At 41.0% G+C, this 22,183-nt stretch overlaps 1 protein-coding gene across 14 annotated transcripts in view; it reads left to right on the forward strand.

The window, feature by feature from the left end:
• LOC118080205 (teneurin-2) overlaps nt 1-22,183 on the forward strand; it is a 475,640-nt gene that overhangs the window by 397,273 nt on the left and 56,184 nt on the right. For all 14 annotated transcript variants that reach the window (XM_088661757.1, XM_088661752.1, XM_088661761.1 and 11 more), the window contains 3 exons: nt 2,985-3,131; nt 18,286-18,496; nt 19,718-19,837. In XM_088661757.1, the coding sequence (XP_088517883.1) occupies nt 2,985-3,131; nt 18,286-18,496; nt 19,718-19,837 (478 nt within the window). The remainder of the gene's footprint in view (nt 1-2,984; nt 3,132-18,285; nt 18,497-19,717; nt 19,838-22,183) is intronic.

Below are 22,183 nucleotides of genomic sequence, written 5' to 3' on the forward strand. Positions count from 1 at the left end.
TCCCATACTATTTGGTATGATGCCCTCCTTTATATAGTATCATTGTGGTCATTCAGACAGCATGTGTGACATGCTGAAGAGGTAGAATAAAACATCTTCAAGATTTATTTTAGACTGCACAGAGTACTTGCCTCCTTTTGTGCCTGTATAATGTAAGTACTTCTTTTTTTCTGCCTGAGAGCAGGGTGAATAGTACTTTCTAAGAACACTTTATGAGCAGCAGAAGGAGTTTTATAGGGCTTGTTAGTATGTGGTGATTCTTGGCCATTATAAAGTGAGGTTGCCTTCTCCAGGCTTGTAAAAAAACAAGTCCACATTACTGAACATCACACAGTTGGCAGTAGAAACAGAGAGCTCAAGGACTAGCTGTGAAAGGAAAGTGAACAGTTTACCTTCAAAAAAGAAATGGTCCAGATTAGACATAATGGTTCAGCAATAGTAGGTACACCATACCTAAAATAAGTTGAAGTATCCAATTCCCTCCTGCCTAAAGCTGTACACATACTTTCTGTTCAAATAGAAAGGATTATATGAAGGCATAGTTAAGGCTGATTTACAGCTTCTCTGAGGAACCTGTCAGCACTAGCTGAGTGTTGCAAAATGTACCTTAAAGTTGGCCCCTGTCTTTGAAAAAGTAAAAACGGGCATAGTAGTTGTCTTTTCAGCAAGTCAGGTTCAGATGTATACACCTTGCACTTCGTTATTAAACTTTTAGTGCTCTCTCAACCCGTCTCTTGAATTGGGTGGTATACTATGCCATAGCGGAAGTACAAAGGAAGAGGTATGTCTCTCTCCCCCACCTTATTCTAGGGCTGTGCCTGTGCTCATTCCACTCACCAGCCTGCCCCCCCCCGTTCAGCCCAACAGCTTCCCCTTCCCACCCAATGTAATTATTAACTTCTCTTGTCATCTTCTAACCCCATTTCTAAAGCCACTTCTGACTTCTATTCCACATCCCTGTTTTGCATCCCTATGCAGGCATAGGGCATAGAAAATGCAATTCCCCAGAAGATGTCCTCTAACACAAATGCTTGTGCTTACTGCTCTTCAAGATAGGGAAACATGCCCTGACATCCATATTCATATTTATTATTGCTTCTGGCATTAAAACTGATTCTTTTTGATTTTTGGTTACAATCCTGAAAAACTTATGTGTAATTATACCGATGTCAGTGTGACTATTTTTTGAGGCAGATATTATAATAATTAAGGGTCTTGGATATTCCCATTATAGATCAGATCATGTCCTTTTGGTTAGCTTTCTAGCCTTTGATCTATATCACATTCATGCATCAAATGCCATGGCATGAATGAGAAAACCTATTCCTGAAAGAAGTTGCTCAAGCACTCTTGTTCCTGATTCCTATTTCTATGTCTTTGTTTTATTGATCAAAAAGTACAGATCCTATTTCCTCTGAGACTCTTTTACCTTCTGGATGCTGACTGCCAAAGCTTTCCTATTATCCATTAGTATTTTGCTTTTCTATGTGATCAGAATTGCCTGTACACATTTGTATGTTCAGAACAATGAAACATTTAAAGAGAACTACTCACTTTACAGATCATAGGGGCCTACTGAAATGTAATTCCACATGTCAAAATAGTGCAAGATCATTAATAAATATCCAAACCCATTTTAAAAGTGTTCAGTGAAAGGGAAGAGATAACAAGTAACTATTCACTTCAGTTCAATTTTTAATTCATTTTTATGGTTAAAGAGTAAAAAATACTGCTTGTTTGTAGTATGTTAAATGTGGCTTCAGTGGGGTTATGTTTCTTTAGTTGCCACTGAATCATCATCTCATTCCTGAATCTTGTATATACAGTATTTGTAGCTTTGACCCAGGAAGGCTTAAAGATACTGTTTAGATTTCATTTCCCACTGAATTTCTTCATGCAACGGCTTTGCTTGGCTGTGCTAGACCACAGCTGTTGATGGGTGGTTCTGGTGGGTGCACATAAATCACTCTCTGCTGCATCACAAGCACCTTCTATGATCCTGTGGTTCTAAGTTCCAGGCCAGTTCATTGTGTTAGTGCAACTCCACAAGTCATGACATTCCATTGCCGCAGGGGTCACCGCTCCACATCCATTAGTGTTGCAGCTCAGCAAATTATGCAATCAGAACACAAATTACTTTGCCTCCAATTTGTGAAAGGGGTTTCAGCTATTAGATTTTTTTAACCTTCTTGTGCTTTTGTACAAGGGAGGCTGCAATTTTTACTGTGACATGGTTACTCCTGAGTAGTTTGGTTGTAGCCTTTGGCTGCTGCAGAATTCCAAGTGTGTATATTAAAAACCCAGGATAATCCAAGACTAAAATTAGTTGAAAGTATGGAAAGACACTCTTAATAATTTGTAGTCCTTAAATGATCTCTGCTCTATTTTAAGGTAGCACTCATTTTCCCAACCATAACCATATTTTGTATAAAGTGCACATTTATTCTGAACTGTAGCTCTATTTCAGAGTTTTGTACAAGCCCACAATCTAGGTTATAGTACCCTGATTCAGCAAAAATGCACATGGATTAAATTTCCTTTTATTGAGATTACACTTGTCCCCTAATAATTTATAGATTCTTGTAGTAAGAATCCAACCACAGTCTCGGATTCTTGGGGGGGGGGATGCTTATATAGAGCTAGTAACATGTCATAAAATTAAAGGTATTCAAAAGTAAAAAAAAAATAGGAATAAGATCTAACTGCAGTAGAAGCTTAATTCTTTTTTGCTATTAAAATCAACCCTAAAGATACATTTTTGACACTGAAGATTACATGTGTTTTTACGTATTATTTCTCTTTTGCCTTCTACCTCCCATAGTCATCCTCTAAGCAAAAATATGTTCCTTACACCAGCAAGCATGTTTGATACAGCCTTCAGCTTTCTTTTTGAGTGCACAGTAACATTGTTTAATGTGCCTTGAGCATAGAATCTTAGTGCAAATAGTATTTCTTGTACTTATCTTCTTCATTTCTTCAACCAGATGGCTGCCCTGATTTGTGCAATGGCAATGGGAGATGCACACTCGGTCAGAACAGCTGGCAGTGTGTCTGCCAGACCGGCTGGAGAGGGCCTGGATGCAATGTTGCTATGGAAACCTCCTGTGCTGATAACAAGGATAATGAGGGAGGTGAGCAAAAGTCTTCCAATTCCCAGCCCCTAAAGAACAGAGGGTTATGTGCGGCTTCGTCATGAGTCATTTTACTAGAGAAAGACCCCCTCTCCTACTATTGTCAAGTGTTGTTGTTACATTTCCTTCCAAACAAATGAGATGGAGAAAGAAGAGCTCTTGTGGGGGAAATGATGTGACCTTAAAGACTTCTTTTTAAAATGTAGAGCTTCATTAATCTCTGGTGAAACTAAGGTTTTGCTGCTGGAGTTTACAGTTGGGAATTGTATGGTTTAGAACTTTAGGACTCAGTCCTGTCTTCAGGTATGCACCCTTTATGACATAAAAGTCCAGAAAAGCAGCCTGCACTACACATTATTCAAGCAGACACAGCTGATTAAGTAGGATACTTTACAAAGTACTGTAAATATTTGTTAGAACAAAGATGACAGGCAGAATCTTGGACAAAGATAGCACAAGAAACTTTATATTCTATGTTCAGAGATGCAGTTGAAAAGCCAGCTGCCAATCACCTGAAATCATATAGGACATCATATGTTGGCAGATAAAAAGATGGTTAGGCTTCTGAAGCCCACAAGGGGCTTCTGAAGGCCTGCCAATCGGGGTGTAGTGAGTTTTGAAGGCACTGCACACCTGGCTCCTGAAGTGCTGTGGATCAGGTGTCTGAAAGCGCCATACAGGGCAGCTTGCAAGAGCCCTGTGCTGTGCTTTAAATTCCTGCTGATCATACGATTATAATCCATATTTAGTGTTTACCTATTTCATTTTAGCACCAGAGGTGGATTTAGGGCAGCGTGACTGGTCCCCTCACATGGTGCACAGGGGCTAAGGGGGTGCCTTCCTGCCTCCTTCCCAAAACAACCCCTTTTGGCATTCATCCTGCTCCTTCACCCAGGGATGTTTTGGCAAGGGTTCAGTCTCAGGATCATTCAATATATTTCTCAAACCTACCAGACAAGCAAAAAGCACTGATGCAATGCATTATAATTTGCTTACATTTTAAGGTATTGGAACAAACCTTGGGGACATATCTCCCTGGAGCTATTGGGCTAACTGTACTTGCCAGAATTGCAAAAAGTAATGGCTGCCTCCAAAATAGCTATGTACATAAGAACAGAATAATTGCCTTGGTGGTTCAGCCCATAATGCCATCTGTGTTTCTAAGGCATTCAGCTTGTTACCTCTGGAAATATCCTAAACAGGTCATAAAGGCATCTCCTTTTTTTTTTTACTTATAGCATCTGATAATCAAGGACCATGTTCCCTCTTAACACAGGGGCCTCTTAGAAGTTATGTGTAATAGGTTTATCATGCCTATTGTTCATGGATTTGTGTAATATTTGGCCATCACCAGATAATTTAGAAATGAATTCTTTGTGTGAATGATATCTTGCGTGAGGAAAAGGCTTTCTATAAAGTCCTGGACCTGTCGATTTCATTTCCATCTATTTATAATTTCATTTATAATTTCAGCTCTAACTAGCCCTTCCCCAAACTGACAAACTGTATTGTTTATTGTAATAGAAATAATTTATTGCTGCTTCACTTGAAATATTGAATACTTAACTTGACATTTGATCAAAAATAGTGGATGCAATGATGTCTAAATCTCTCAGTGTCACAGATGTCATTGTAGAAACATTTCTTTCCAAGCAGCCTTTTCAAAAATTTGATAAAATTAGACTTCAGATCAGAATTCATCAACTTTTCATGAAGTCTTCAATACAGTACCTGGTGCCATGTGATAATTAACAAAACTAATTGCCCTATTAACCATTAAATATTTGCTCAGCATTTTCAAATAATGAATTTCTCCTTGTCTTGTCATCATTTCAAGAAGTATTTCTAAATGTTTTAATAAAAACCCTGATGCAGCATTCCCAACATGAAAAACTATTCTAAGACATCAAGATATGCATTTGAGTAAGTTTGCCAAATAGCTTCAATAATTATGACCAAGTGATGAGCGCCGCAACCTCAGAGTCAAACACGACTGGACCTGATGGTCAGGGGCCCCTTTACCTTTACTCAGAAATCATGGGAAGAGGAAACGTTCTAATCCTAGAAAAATTGCAGAAACTACTACGAGAAGCACACAGGCATCTTCTCAGTAGCTGCCTCATGGTTATGTAAAATATTTATCCTGGAGGCTCACCTTCACATATACCCGCAGCTACATGCCACTAGCTCTTTTAATAACCCACTTCTGAAAGTATTTTGAATGTATGTCTGAAGGACTTGCCCAATGTCACAGAGGAAACTTGTGACTGAGCCAAGAGTTAAAACCAGCCATTCTTTCTGCTACCCCGAATATCATTTTTCATTTCTATTTGAGCTGCTTTTTCTAAATTCTTTCAGTGTTCTTCATAAGAGAGCTCACAGAAATCTTCCGATTTCCATAATAGAGCTTCACCTCTCCATTTGTCTCTGCCTGCTGTGACATCCCCATAACTGTTGAATTTGAGTTGCTTGTGACCCAATACTCATTTGTGCTTGTAGTCTGTTTCCTTACTCCACACTGCTGCTGTGTTAACAAATTTTCATGCTTCTTCTCCCTTCGATATTTTTATAGGGTTACACCACAGGGTGCCCTTGACCAGAATTTCTCCATAATTGTATGGCTGTTGGCAATTATCTTTAGTGGGAAACAGTGATAATGTTGTGCTTTTAAGCATTTAAAGAAGGTAAAGTGTTGTTTACTAGATTTTCTGTCTGCTGGTTTGCAGGAGGGGGGCAGGATGCCCAGTGGTTTCTCTCTTTGTGCTTCCTTCTTTGTGTTCTTATGTCCAGCTGCTACAGCCTTAAAGGTAGAAAACTGCTCACAAAGGAGATACAAAATCAAGGATGCTTTTGGTTTGCCATATAGAGATTATTAGTTAGAATCATACCTTCAAGTAGTCTCTCTTCTTTATAAAGGCAGGGTCATGTTCAGCCTTACATGAGGTATAAATCAGATCCAAGGTGTAGAAATGTCAAACTAAAAGAAAACATGTCATCCTACTAAATGTTTAGCGAGTGAATTCTAAGCTTTCAGCAGGTTAACTTCAGGTCTGATTCTCTGTAGGAGTTAAGTATAATTATTTCTGGTATGCTTTTGCTGTCCTGCCCATGGAGGGGAATTCTGTTTTCCTAATTATGTATATTTGCTAGTCTTATTAATCATACAGTGAAATCTCAGTCACATACTAGTATTCTGTTGTGGGGGTGGAACAAAAATTAAGTACCTTTTCATACAGAAATAAAAGAAATTTCTGTGCCCAGGAAAAGAATGTCACAATATATGTGTCTTATGAAATATTTGTTTCTGATTTCATGAAACTGATGGTTTTTTTAAATATATAAAGTGTGTGTGTGTGTGTGTGTGAAAGGTGAGGTTTTTTATAAAATAATTTTACAAAGGTGGCAGTCTAATTAAAAGATAGCATTTTCCTGAGGCCAACTCCCTGTTAAAGGCTTTCATTCCAGAATCCTTTTTTGATTTTAAAAAGATGTTTGAAGTCCATTAATTTACTCTTTGCAGCATCCTTTAAAATTTAATCCCTCTTCTAATCAAGTCCTCAGTAGTCTAAATAACTGTTAAGTATCTTTGGTGGGGATTATGAACAGTTATTCAAGATTATATGTCGAATCTAATACTCACAGTACTGTGATTTAATCTATAAATCTCTCAAAATGGCACATATAACCATTTAAAACACCATGGACTTAATTCAGAGAATTACAATATTTCAAAACAAGATTCACGGGATAACAAAAGGCTAAAAGTTATTATCAAGTACAGATTTTTCTGGATTTCCAGTGTTAATAGCAACAATTAGATTGCTTGCAAACCTGGGTGTTATGTGAGTTGTTGTTGTTGTTGTTTAGTCGTTTAGTCCAGTGTTTTTCAACCTTTTTTGGGCAAAGGCACACTTGTTCCATGAAAAAAATCACGAGGCACACCACCATTAAAAAAGTTAAAAAAATTAACTCTGTGCCTATATTGACTATATATAAAGTAATTCTATTGAACTAGGGGAGGGGAATGTCTGTGCCACTAGCTGTGGGGAGCCTCCTTTTACAGCAGCAGTCTATCCCCAATAATTTAGGTGCCAGGGGTTAAACAAGTGGAGACAAGGCATTTTCATAAGAACCTAAGAAGAGCCCGCTGGATCAGGCCAGTGGCCCACCTAGTCCAGCATCCTGCCCTCACAATGGCCATCCAGAGGCCCCATTGGGAAACCCACAAGCAGGATTCAGGCACAAGACCACTTTCCCCCTCCTGTAGTTTCTGGCACCTGGCATCCAGAAACACTGCTGCTTCCAAATGTGGCAGGGCAGAGGAGAGCCCTCAGCAGGTTGCCCTCTCCTCCACGAAACCCACCGATGTTGGTGGTCATCACTGCCTCCTGTGGGAGGGAGTTCCTAAGTTTAACAATGTGCTGCAGTTAGGAAGTCCGTCCTTTTACCTTCACTTCCAGTGCCAGGACCTCTGACCTGCTCTGTGTGCCCTTCCCACGTGCATTGCAAGGTTTGCTCCCTTAAGGGAGAGGATCTAGGGGAGAAAGGGGGTGCTTCCCTCCTGCACGCCCACCCTAGCCCCCCACCATCCCTTGTCTCTCCTCCTCTGCACCTTTCCAACTCCCTCCACCCACCCAAGGTCCCTTTATTATTGAACCTGGTGGTCATCTGCTCACCCTACTGAAAGCTGCAAAGGAGCCATTCTGCCCCCTCCAGCGAGGAAGATGAGTCCATTACTGACCTCCCCTTCCGCCCGCCCCCACTAGCGTTATTAAGCCTCTCTAGGAATTGGATTCTTTGGATTTAACCATTATAGATCCACTTGAAATTCCCTTTCCCCCCACCCCCGCAAGTGGTGCCTCCCGGGCCGAATTTCAGGGCAAGAAATTACCTTTACCTTTTCACGCAGCTTGCTACATTTGTATGTAAGTGAAGAAAGAATGCACATATCGAGTCAGCAAGAAGAGCGAGAGCGAGACAAACAGCAGCAGCAGCACCCGCCGGCCGCCTCTCACGTCCGAGGCCGTGGTGGTGGCTGTTGAGAGCTGCGCTCGCCCCGTGTCGTGACCCGGCCGGCTTCCTTTCCGGCGGGTCAGCGTCCCCTAATGGCGGCTGCCAGGCACGTGACAAGGCAGCAAATCGCCCTTCTCGGCGCCGCACGTCACGGCACACCAGCCAGCGTCTCGCGGCACACTAGTGTGCCTCGGAACAGCGGTTGAGAAACGCTGGTTTAGTCATGTCCGACTCTTCGTGACCCCATGGACCAGAGCATGCCAGGCACTCCTGTCTTCCACTGCCTCCCGCAGTTTGGTCAAACTCATATTGGTAGCTTTGAGAACACTGTCCAACCATCTCGTCCTCTGTCGTCCCCTTCTCCTAGTGCCCTCAATCTTGTCCAAAATCAGGGTCTTTTCCAGGGAGTCTTCTCATGAGGTGGCCAAAGTATTGGAGCCTCAGCTTCAGGATCTGTCCTTCCAGTGAGCACTCAGGGCTGATTTCCTTAAGAATGGATAGGTTTGATCTTCTTGTAGTTCATGGGACTCTCAAGAGTCTCCCCCAGCACCATAATTCAAAAGCATCAATTCTTCGGCGATCAGCCGAACAAAGACAACAAGCATATAAAAGTTATGTGAGTAGATAACTGCAAAATCCCATGTGCTTTTGGCTGGAGAGAGAGTCAGAGTAATGTTTGATTTCTGTTTGAATCCAAGGCTGTGGCTATGGTGGAAGCAGCACACTTTGGGGGTGTTAATGCTGTGAACCCTTCCATTGTGGGCTCAGTTTGTATTACAGTATGTGTAAATAAAGCATATATCATAAAGACCCCAGTTTCCACTGTGCCTCATTCCAAAGGAAACAAAAAGATTGGGTAGTTTGCAACATTATGTACATATAGCATTGAGCCAGAAACTCAAAATGTTCCTCATAACTATTTTAGCTTGTTGCAATTATATTCCTTCTCAGTATTGAAAACTCTACCTATTAAAATCTACCTAAACTTTGGAAAGTCTTGACAAATTTTTGTATAATACAAAATGCCATTGTGAAATGCCCATAGGCATAAAACATCTATATACATGGCATTGCCCATTTACTTCAGTTGCCAGCCTGATATCCCAGAATCACAGAACACACTGCTATAATAGCTAAGAGGATTTTCTCCAGGAATTTGGGATATGGCATATATTCTCTCTCTCTCTCTCTCCTAAGTCTATCTTCCACTCCTACTGCCTCTACGCATATGCACACACACACACACACACTTAAAAAGAATATCTCATTATTTATGTATAATTTACAGGCTCTTGCTCCTATTTTTGGAAAGTATCAAACTAGCTTTAAAAAAATGGAGGGAATATCATGAAATTAAACATTCCATCAGTGATTAAGACCTAAAATCAATAATTGATCACATAAATACCGATTGAAACAAACAAACAAAAACCCCTCCTTTTTATTATTACATCTTGTTTTGGTTTTCAAAATATTGCACCTCATAGAAAATACTATTCAATATGAAGGGAAATATACCACTGAAGCCCCATCTGGAGGAACAGGTTTCCCAACTTGTGACTTTTGCACAAAATATTACGGGATTTTTTGCATGGTATGCTGCACAATTTACCCGGGGTTGGTTCCATTTCTAACGTAACTTAAGCCTGTAGCTGAAATTAATTTTTTCTTCCCTTCATAGGTAAATTCACTTCTAGAGCAATACTGTTTCTGTACATGTTTGCCCTGTTCATATATTGGTATGTAAGGGTGTGTTTTTAAGTTTCTTATAACAAATAATTTTGAAACGAAAGGGGGGAAATGGGTAAGGGAAAGGGGAAAAGTGGATCCTGCCCTTCTGCAATAATTATTTGGACAAGCTTGGCTTTTATAGAACAGTGAATCCTGTGATTTGATATTTCATCAGGCCTGTGATAGTTAAGATAATACAAGTATTTCACAGCACAAAAGCAAATCATGTAATTTAGCTTGCCTCATCAAGCTTTGCCACAGCAGGGGTCTCTAATTCAAGTCAGACAAAAGATTTATAAGGTTCTCAATACAAATACCCACAATACCTCAGGAGATAAAAAGGCTCCCTAGAGCAAATACAATAGACCTGGTTCTCAAAGGCATCTTTAAAATTGCTACTATAATAAACAATTGGAATCTGTTATTGACAGTTTTAAATATGTATAAAATATAGGCAGCATCGGCAGCAAATCTGGTTCTTCACATGAGTCACTAAATCCTCATTTGGTTGTTTTTCTAACTTAAAGAAAATATCTTTTATACTTTGTAACAAAGCCTTTGCACTTCTTGTCTTCCCAAAACCGTTACTGACATTAACTTTATTGATTCTGGCAATGACTCAGTTGGGAAAGCAGCTACAAAGGACATGAGTGCAGTAGAGCTAGTTGCAACAACCAGTTGAGCAGGCCCAGAGGTTTCAGCTGATCATTTTCAGGGACCAGGGTTGTGTTCCAGGCTTCTGGTTATCGGAAAGGAAAGGAAAGGAAAAAAGGGGGGAATACAGCTATTAGGGTGGCAATATTCAGGAGACATAAAGCAGGTCACTCAAACAGTGGCCTCAGTTGCGTCGTCAACTATGCTTCTGTTTCTTGAGCATCTACAGATAGCAGGCAATGTTCTCTTTTGACTGAATGAGTATTGTATCTCCATCAATACCTGCTAGGCTTACCTCTTTACAGGACAAAATATCCCCTCTGCTGTACTTGGTCATGTGCTTAAACAACAGCCATCATGCTATCCTGTAACAATCTGTAATCTTATCCATTTATTATCCCTTGACTGGCCACTGAGACTAACAAAAGAAAGGCAAGTGTTTGTATGCATTCAGGCAATTTATACAAAGTCCTCTTAGGTACGCTGAACAGTAGCCAGAAATATTTAGCAAGTTTAAACATCAAATGAATACTTATCATGACATCTGGCTATTAGGCTAATAACATACCACGAAAGGGACGTTTTAATATTTTACTAGGTAATATCCACCAACCGGGGACTCTGGGTGGGCAGCTGTTGCCGTGGCTGCAGTGGGTTCAGGGGGGCTGCCATCTTCCAGTGTGGCTGGGGAAGGTGATGGCTGCTGCTGTCCACCTCCAGCTGCATCGGGTTAGGGCAGACCGTGATAACTTAGCCAGTTGGGGGCCGGGGCTTGGAGGCTGCGAGCATCCCGCCCCTAGCCTTTTTTTCATCCACTCTGGCTTTATCAGTTGATGGAGGGGGCTAACTGATTTACTGTCTCTCACCAGGCCCCTTTGATCCTTTGTCCTGTTAATGGCCCATTCCCCTAGGCAGTCACCTCATGAGGAAGCTAGGCTGTCTTAATTAGCCTTTAACACTTTCTAGCTCCAGGGATTAGAGTTGTCTGTATTTTAGCACCCCAAGGCTTGATTAAATTCTAACACTCACTGAATCCATGGATTATAGGTGTCTAGTACCCACAAACTCATAACAGCAGAAAACTGTGGTAATCGTGTAATTTAACAACAACTCACAAAACTGTGGTTGATTACACAGACATCCTGCCATTAGTTAGTCAATTAAAACACAGTGCGCTAAAAATCATCAGTTGTTAACCTACTTACTTGCAAAATTGTCTCTGTAAATACAGGTGGTTATAAAATAAGATGGGAAATAGATTAGAAATACTCGAGTCATTTCCTGATTAAAGTCTTTGGAAGAATAAATTAAATTGTCATAGCTGGTATATCTTTTGCTTATCCACAACATTCCAGCTTCCCTTAGGAATGCTTTTCATTGACAAATCTGATGAACGGGTCATGAGTTTGTGGAAGCAGCAACGCAAGGAGGGGGAGATGCTGTATAATCCCCTGGTTATATGGAAAGACAAGTATGAATTTGCTGCAACAACAGGACCATATTTATATACTGGTATAATCATCACTCACATTGAGTTCAGTGGAGTTAGCCACTTGGGATAGTTGAGTTGAGCTGTATTATAAAGCCGATAGAGGTTCTTCATTATTTCAACTTCCATTCTGGATTATTTACTGCTGCAATTTGACAAATTATCTTCCTACAGAACCACTTTTTGACCTAAAAAATATAAATTCCTGTCACGACAAGCTTTTAGAAAGGGGATGAACGAAAGCTACTGCTTTTGATTTATTCCATTGTAGTCTTATCTTAATGTAGCTTTCTGTAAAGTTTAGGGAATGTTACATGAGATACTGTGTGCATGCACACACATGCAGATGTATATACATTGTATGAAGATTTTTGTTAGCCTATATTTCATCATTTTTTTCTAATATTTCAATTATTTATTTATCATATTTCAATGGCATTTAACCTTCATCAAGGTTGTGTGTGTGATTTTCTGCCCCAGTGAGATTTCCAGTGTATGCTGGGTGGGGAGAGGGTGTGAACTGCAGGTGATATTTGCGTCTCCAGTGTTGAATGAAGTGTGCTTGACAATACCCAATACTCTAGGGCACGGGTGTCAAACACAAGGCCCGGGGGCCTAATCCGGCCCGCCAGACCTCGTCATGTGGCCCGCGTAGCCGCCGCCAACAATAACCGCTGACAGTAGTTCTGGAGCCTGCGATTGGCCGAGGGTCAAAACCGGGGGCGGGGCTGCAGGCGGAGGCCGGGGCGCTGGAGTCGCGCTGACGGCCTTGGCCAGGGAATTTCAATTTCGAATGAGGCTGAGGGAGGCGGTGGCACAGCGGCCAGACGGGGAAGTGAGATGCAGGAGGAGGAGGAGGAAGCCCGCCGAGGAGGTAGGAAAGCCCTACAGGCGCCGCTGGCAAAGTTGGTGCCTGGACGGAGCAGCGCTGGATTTTTTTTTGGCGGGCTTTGTTGTTGTCTCCAAGAGCGAGTGAGGCGGCACTGGGGAGCCGCTGCCCGCCGCTTCCCTTCCTCTCCTCGGCTGCATCCGGGAGGTGGGCGAGCGAGCGGGCAAAAGGGACGCAGAGTGAGCCTGAGGGGGAAGTAGGCGAAGCGCAACAGCCGTTCTCTTGATGGAGCCGGGTTTCTCTTCCCTCTTCCCCCGTTTTCTCCTCATAGACACTCGGGAGGGTGCCTGGCTTTTGCTCTGCCCCCCACCCCCGAGCCTCCCTTTGGCTTCTCAGTTCTGGCGGAGCTGCTCCCCGGGGGGCGGCCGGGAGGGAGGCGGCGGCGACGGCACGGGTTCCTGCTCTTCCCGCTCTGCCGCCGCCTCCTCTCAGCCCCTTGTGATGTAGGGCTCCAGATGGAGTCACCTCGCGGTTTGAGTAGGTGGGAGGGGAATTTTTTTTGGGGGGGGAGGTTTTCAAGCCTCCTCTGCCTACAGTCCCAGTAGGGAGAGGTGACGGCGAAGACGACAACAGCGCGGGTGGGGGGAAGAGCAGCTCTGAGGCAAAGATGCACGTCCGCTGGGGCTGCCGCCGCCTTCCTCCTCGGGAAATCCGCTGCCCTCCCTCAGCGCGAGGGGAAGGGACTCTGGCGCTGAGGAGGGAGGATGCAAAAGCAAAGCAGGGAGTTGGCGCTGCACCGCATGTTCCTGCCCCTCTCCAAAGCATGGGGTGGGTTGCAGCGTGTGGCATCCTGCCTAGCGGGGTTTGGGTCTGCACAGGGCGGGAGAGGGAAGCCCTCTTTCCATCTGCAGGTTTTTAATCCCAGCAGTGGCTTTCTCCTTCCTGCCGAAGGTTTAGTTGAGCCCCCCCCCCCCGAAGCCGTCGATCCCCACCTTTTGTTCAAATTTCCCTCGTTTACATCCCTTCCCACACACGCGCCACGACGCAGGAATGTGATCCGCGTGGGGGCGGGAATGAGCTTAATTATTACAAAAAACAGTAATAATTGAATGCAGTGACAATAATTTATGATAATAAAGAGTGGACACATAGTCCTACAGACACAACCGGCCCTTTGAGGGTGACCAAACTGCTGATGCGGCCCCCGATGAATTTGAGTTTGACACCCCTGCTCTAGGGCCAAAAAAAACTTACTCAGAAGACACAAAATTTGTCTCTGCTGAGTGCTTGCTCTTGCATATTGAATAAACAGCACCATTTCTATTCTTTTAATTAGCTATGATTTTTATTTTCTGTCGCAAAATATATATATATAATTTAAAGTGAAAATATTGTGAAAATATTGTAAAGTGTCTAGAACTATTTTTATTACAATTGAAAACAAACATAAACTAATGTTAATGAATTTGGGGGGTGTTTTTCTAACTTGTTAAAAAACCTTCAAGGAAACTGCCATTGATTAAAGAATGGTTCCCAAACAACATTATACAGTTTCTGCCAGCCTGTTGACACTTTCTTGATCTTTCCTTGATCATTTGTCATGGGGGAAAATGATGGGGCTTTCTAACATTGGCCGGGGTAGTAAATGCATACCAATGGCAAAGTTCAGTGCATTTCTTCAGTATTTTATGTCGTGTGTGTGTGTGTGTGTGTGTGTGTGTGTGTGTGTGTGTGTGTCTTTGTTTGTTTTGTTTTGTTTCTGGAAGGAAAATGGTATGTGACAACTGGCTAAAATTTCAGGACGTTGTTGTACAGGTGACAATTTGTGACAATGTCCTAGAAGTGCTACCCTGCAGATCTAGTTAAGTGTTAATTTCACAATAATATGTGTGCCTGGGGTAAGGTTCTAACCCCAGAAAAATAGGTTAAGCATAGCAATGTTTGTTGAATACCAACATATCTGAATTTTGTTTGTAAGACTATGTGATCTATATTTTCATCTATAACGTATCAGGTTTTGAGGTTTTAACATCTTCCCTTTAATATCCCAACTTGTTTATTAGAATGTTAGCTTTCAGGGTTTCCTAAGATTATTTAAATGGAAAATGAGGTAAACTATGAGGTATTTTATCTGTTAAGCAGAATATAAAATGTATAATTCTTAAGCTTGGAGATACCCTTATTTTCCTTTCAAATAAAGTTATGTGAAACTTAAAAGTGTTACCTACTCTCTCGAGCAAATATTGCTTCAGTAAAATATATTCATTTGTATGCCTCATTACCCAGGATCAATACAGCGATAATACAAATGTATACAGTGTAATATATAAAAGTGTGTGAGTGTTTGAATAATTGGTGTGACTGTAGACTTTCTAAAGTTCTTCGATATTACATTTTCCTTTGTGCTCCCATTTGCAAAGCAATCTTGTGCTTGGTTATTCTATTGTAATCCCACTGTGTTCAACAGGATTAACCCCCTAGTAAGTGTGTTTAGAATTGCAGCATTAGAGTTTCAGAAAGACTTGCTACTGCTAATGCTAGACCTGAATGTGCTTCCCTGGTAGTGGGAAATGGGTCAATGGGAAATGGGCATTTGCACTTTGGATGTTTTCTCTGCAGGTACACTTGATGTCTTCGTTAGACATCTATTGTAATGTGTCCTGTCACTGTGTACATTACATTATCATAATTTCACACATATATTTGACAGTGTGCTGAAATTGAAAGGGCTTTTGTGTTTCCAAAGCATCTAAGCTACATATATAAAACAAGCAAAAACATGAATATGCATCATAGTTGAGCAGTGCCAGTGTCTATGCAGTCATAGGTTTGGAACCTCCAGCCTGTGGGGCAAATTTGACCCAGCATGGGTCCCACTTTGGCCTATAAGACCAACCACACCCACCTGTTCCAAACTTTGCATCACATCAGGTGTGGGTTAATTGCAGCCAGCCCCTACAGAAAGTTGTATTTAAGTGATGGGCAGTGGGTTCAAGTATGCCGCATTGTCTGCATGACTGAGTTCTCTGTTGATCATGCAGCAGATCCCTATAGAAACAGCTTTGCCAGGCCTATGTCAGCACTGGGGGAGTGCTGAGCACAGGGCTTCCAAAGTGCTTTGCACAGCACTTGCCAAATGCCCCACTGCCAGCTCTGCAAACTCTGTTTCAGCACCTCCAGCACCAAGCAAAGGGCTAGCAAATACCCTTGCACTATTAAACTTTAACATCAGTGTTAAAATTTAACATTAAATCAGCTCCCTCCACCCTGCCCTCCTCTTTAAAAAAAAATCCAGTCTGATATAGAATTCTAAAGAACTTGAAAGCTTACTCTTCTTCTTTTTTTTTACTTTTTGGTTGGCCTAATAAAAGTATTGCCCAGTTAGAGATTTTAGATTTTTTTAAAAAAATGTGGATTCTTTGTACAGACCTAACCATGAAACCTATAGTGTATTATTCTTACGTAGAGGTGTGTGCATATTTCCATTTAGTATCTAAGCAGTGATATTCAGGTTTCTCACTGGTATTGAATGGAGACATTTCTAGCCCCCCTAGGTCCTGAACTGGTACTTCAGAACAGTTTGATTGCCTCCTTGATTGTTTGCGAGATAACTGTAAGATTGGCAGTGACAGGGTAATTTACTGAAGATTGCAATGTCAGACTATATCCAAGGGGGCTCGCTGGCATGAAGATGTTATTCACATGACTGACAGGCCACTGGGAGATTGGTGTGCCAATTTAAAGTTCATGGTGTCGTCAAAAGTGTTCAGCCGCTGCAGCCCATAATCATGCAGCTTGATGAGGTCATTATAGGCATAACATATGCTCACCCCCATAGACATAGCAAAAAATAAAACACAGACACACACAATAGCTTGAGCAGGTAAATATAAATTTGTGGAAAGGGAGTAATTTCTATCCTGTGTCTTGACTTTTTGATTCTTTAATATATTGCTAGGATTCTCTTCTCTCACAGTTGCCTGAACAAAAGCACTGAGCAAACTAAAAGCAGAAGACAATTTTCAGTCTGTAGTAGTAGAAATACAACAAGCCTAGAAATGATATTAAGGAAAAAGTGTTCAGGCTTTAATGGGAAAACTGTCTTGAATTATTATTGGAACCCAATTATTTTCTCACATTGATTATATAAAGTGGGTGACAAATGGACTGCAAGGGAGGGGAGGGGATCATCCTTGTTCCATGATAGAAACAGGCTTCAAGATAAATGGGGATCCTAATGTGTAAAGGCTGCTGACCTTAAAAAGAAAACATCTACAGTTCAAACAACAATGAGCACTAATCAAGGACTGTTTCATTTTCATTTTTAATTTTCCTAAGAGATTGCATTGTCCGTGGGTAATAATACCAACACAGAAATGGTCTACAATAAAGCCCATGCAAGCTCAAGCAGAGTATTATTTGTTTTTTTAACTTTTAGCCCAATCTACCACAAGGTATTGGGACAGATAACAGTTTATTAATTATTCTGCCCTGTCCCTGGATAGCCAACGAGATCCAGTTTGAATAAATTTCTCATCCCATTTGCAAGCTGTAAATATTCAGCCTTTAGCAAATCTATGAGTGAAAAAACTTTCCAAAGTTATGGGGCTGCCAGTAGTGGATGGTGCACTGGGGCAGCAGCATTCACCTGACCTCTGGTGAGTCACGCTGCTGCTGCTGCTTACCAAGCAGTAGTGGGGAGGGGGGAGAATGGCATGGCACACACACGCCAGCTGAAGCACCAGATTGACTCAATTGGTGTGTCTAAACCACACCAATCTCAGAGCCACCTCATTTATCCTCCTCTACCTCTCCATAAGCAGCATTAATGCAACGAACCTGAGATCAGGTAAGTGCTGCCACCCACCATGTCATCCACTACTGTACTGGCAGTCCTTGAGAATTTCCTCCACACGTGTCCTTCCAAAACAGTTTTGGATTAGGGCTAGCCCTATCAAGAGACAGAATGAGGCAACCACCTAATGCATCAAATATTGAGGGGTAGAAAGTGGACAAAGTTCTGTGTGGTACCTGCCCCAAGGTGCAGGGGAGGACTTTGTCCCATTGCCGGAATCAGACTAAGATTCAACTGTCAATCTAATCACCCTTTATATATGGGATGGCAGGGGGTAGGGGGTGACATCATCTTGTCCTGTGCCTCAGACAGCAAAATGTCCCTATTTCTGGTTGATCTTAAATACAGTAATGTTGCCTAGGACACCAAGATAGCAAACACCATATATGAAACAAGGGAATAGCAATAAGTTAGTACAGCTAATATATACAATGTATATTATTTTCAGTGATACTTGTTATTGCATTGTATGGAAATAACTGAGCACTACAACCAATCTGAATGCTTGCAGACAGCAAAAGCATTGGGGCTACTTCTATCCACGAATGAACAACAACAACAGCCTGTGTGTTTTTGCTTTCAGATGGCCTTGTTGACTGCCTTGATCCAGACTGCTGCCTCCAGTCGACTTGTCAGAATAGCCTGCTATGCCGCGGTTCACGTGACCCTCTAGACATTATACAACAAAGTCACTCTGGTTCACCAACTGTAAAGTCATTCTATGATCGAATCAAGCTTTTAGTGGGGAAAGACAGCACTCATATAATCCCAGGAGAAAATCCCTTCAACAGCAGGTAATGGCCAAAAATATGATTTTATAGAGACTGGGAAGTACTTCTGACACAAGTTTTAATAATGTCTTAATATGGATTGCTGCTTTTCCATCTTGGGGTAAAATCTCATTCTAGGGGCTTCCTCATGATTTTCTAATGTTAGGATGCTTGGTTTCAACTCTAGTTCCATATAGGCAAAGGCTGGTGTTGGATTTCATGCAAGCAGGTTGGGGGACAAAAGAAATCTCAAATTCAAACAAAAAAAACTGGTGATTTAGTAATGAGAGAAGGATGTGCTATGGTTTTCATACTATGGCAAACTCTGTTTTATACTACATACCCATACATTGATAAGAAAAATATGAAAACAAAGCGCTAGGATAATAGGATAAGAGGTTTTAATTTATTTTATCCTATGTGTTCATCTTCTTGGTTGCAGTCCTGAGGTATGTCTAGCAGTATAACATACACAGGGGATCAGCACATCCCTCTTAACTGGTTTGGGAATCTTCTCTTCCAGGATTGCTCCCCTCCTGACTGAAATGAGACCCAAGTAGAGTGTATCCTCACAGCTCTACTTCTCCTTGCTCAAACTCACTCAGCCCTCTAGTTAACACCTGTCTGAATACTCTCTCAAGACACTGCACACTATCTTTCTATCTAAGCTTAGAGCTGAAGATATTCTCCTCAGAGTGGATGTTACATGCAACTCAGAACCAACTCCTTAACTCTCCTCTCTCCATCTTTCCAGCTCTTTCCCTTCACCTCTCTTTTAAAACTGCTCCTTTTATTTTTCTTCCAAAAATGCAATCTCCACACACCCCTCTGGGTGATTGAAGCCAACATGGCCTCAATTTAAATACAGTCAGTTCTTGAACGGCTCCGTTTTCAAATGTTTCGGCTCCCGGACACCAAAAACCTGGAAGTAAATGCTACGGTTTTCGAATGTTTTTCCAAACCCGAACATCCGACACAGCTTCCATTTTGAGTTTCCCTATTGAATCGAGGCTTCTGCTTTCAGTTTTCAGATGTCTTGGAAGTTGAACACCCTTCCGGAACGGATTACGTTTGAAAACCGAGGTTCCGCTGTACATTTCTGGCAATTTGTAGTCTATTCCCTGAAACTGAAGAGATCAGAGAAGAGTGAATGTGCATTTGTGCAGGAGTAAACACATCTAGAATAGTATTCTTTGTTCCCAAAGAATCCTTCAGAACTAACATTTAATTGCATTTCTTTCCTAGTCTTGTATCTCTTATACGAGGTCAAGTGGTGACTACAGATGGAACTCCACTAGTTGGAGTCAATGTGTCATTTGTCAAGTTTCCTAAGTATGGCTATACCATCACTCGCCAGGATGGCACGTAAGTCTACTTGCTTCATTTAGTGTTTGCCCTGTTTAGTATGCAATATCTGTGCAGATTAACAGGTGGTGCAATCTAGTGAAACCATGTGGTATTATGTATGGAATTCCTACTGGGCTAAAGAGCTTTCAAGAAAACAAAAAAGTAATTTTTCACATGGCATTTGAATACTAACTGAAATAAATATGAAAGGGCTGACTTCTGAAAATAATGTGTTAGCAGTCGAGCTTATTTTCTCATAAACTCTACTGTATCTCTGAAAACATTTGTGGGCTACAGCAATATCCAGCTGAGACCAGAAATACTTAATTTTGAAATTCAAGGCAGGATAACATTCATATGGGGGGCAGTGAGTGGGGTGGGGAATTCTTTATAAAACAGTGTGTTATCTTAAAAGTTCCCATTTTCCCCTTTCCTTTCTGAAAATCCACTATCTTCAGAGTCTTGGGGGCAGAACACAATCAGAGGAATATAATTGAATTTACTTAGATGATTTCCTGCTGTGTGAAGAAGTGTGTCCTGTTTTCCTATTTATCATCTGATTTGAAGTTCACACAACTTCAGCGCAAATAAAAATGCAACATGTCATGCTTTACCTAATTTATTAGATATGGCAATAAAATAATACATCTCTGAAAAAGGCATTGTGACTATTTGCAGCAGTATGCACTCATATAAAATAGTTTGAATTGGAATAACTAATCAGAAACCAAGCTGTGGCTAGGGGGCGGTTTCAAGTTGCTGTTGCACAGCTGCAGTACTAAGCTTTCCAGGTTTTATGTAGGACAAATACCACACTAAACATGGTGGTTCAGGGCTTTCATACATTACATTGTTCCATCTGTATATTTGCTTCATAGAATTTTGTTTGCTCAAAGCTACCTGCCATTCAACGTTTTATAGTTTTTCATGAATGCATTCGCGTTGTTTTTCAAAGATTATTCATAGGGGCTCCATAGTGATAGCTATGCCCTAGTCAGTGCTTTACCATGTTTCACAAACCCATGTGCATTCTTTTTTTCAAGGGTTATTAACATCAGCTCCATGTTCACAGTGTAAATTCTTAAAGTTTGCATTAGAATGCATCATTGAATCAAGAAAATGAATATTTGGACTTTCCTATGTATACATGGGAGGAAAGAAACAGCCTGTTAGGCAAGCTACATCTCTCTGTTCTGAAAGAACTCATAATTATTATTATTTAAAAAAAAACAGTTCAGAGCCATATCCTTAACATTGGGGGGGGGGGCGTTAAAGCAGGAACCAATCTTGTTTAAAATTAGTGCTTTACACTCTCCATTTGCCTGCAGTACGGAACAGTATTGCTTCCTGGATTAAATGATGGGAGAGAATATGACCTCTCCAGTTATGGCAAGTATTTGGGAGGGTTTAGCTCTTCTCTACCAGATGTCTTCACCTCCCTAAGAAAGCCAGTCTCTCATTTTGAAAACCACAGGTTTACTAGGTTCATTAGAGGAAATGTTTAGTGTTTTTAAACTCTGGAGAGAAACATTTTCTTCATTTTGAAATTGATCCAGCACAGAGAGCAGTCATGCAAATTTCCATCATTGCTCTCTGCCATCTGCCACAACCTAATGAAAGGATGGCTAGGATTAAATCACAAAAACATTTACGTGGAATCTGATACTATTTTGTAGACGTCATCCTGCATACTCATTTAAGACCATCTCTGTACTACTCTTCTAAACTATTATAAAACTTTCATGATTTCCTCATGGAACCAGTGGAATTTCATTTTTGTTTAAAATGATTTTTATTCAAATTTTAAAAGATACAAGAGAGTTACAATATATTCCATAAAGGAGCAGGGGGGAAAAGAAAGAAAGAAAAAGAAAAAGCTCAGTACAAAAAAACAAAAACAAGAAAAAGACATATTAAACATTTTACTTCTGATCTTCTGTATACCACTTCCCTTTATATAAACTCTTTTAATTGCTGTTCCTCTATATGCATTTATATCCATACCTTCACAATATCCTAAATACTTATATAACCTCTCTTATGTCATTCAATCTAAACATATCACTAGGTCTGTTTTAATATTCTCTTTTTCCAAAAATTCCTCCACATATCTCCACTCAGCTTTTGCTTTTTTTTTGCTTCGGTATATTTCTAATTGACGCCGTCATTTTTGCCAAATTCAAAAATTCTACTAATTTAATTAGCCACTCCTGCATTGTTGGGAGATGTTCCCCTTTCCACTTTTTTGCTAGTAGGATCCTGGCTGCTGCAAACGTGTATAATAAAATATTCTCTCTATCTTCTGGGAGACATACTAAGAAGAAAAACCTCTGGTCTTTTTCCAAAAGTAATCTTCAACATTTT

Source organism: Zootoca vivipara, chromosome 2 (genome assembly GCF_965207765.1).
Source record: "Zootoca vivipara chromosome 2, rZooViv2.hap1.1, whole genome shotgun sequence".
NCBI classification, from domain to species: Eukaryota; Metazoa; Chordata; class Lepidosauria; order Squamata; family Lacertidae; genus Zootoca; species Zootoca vivipara.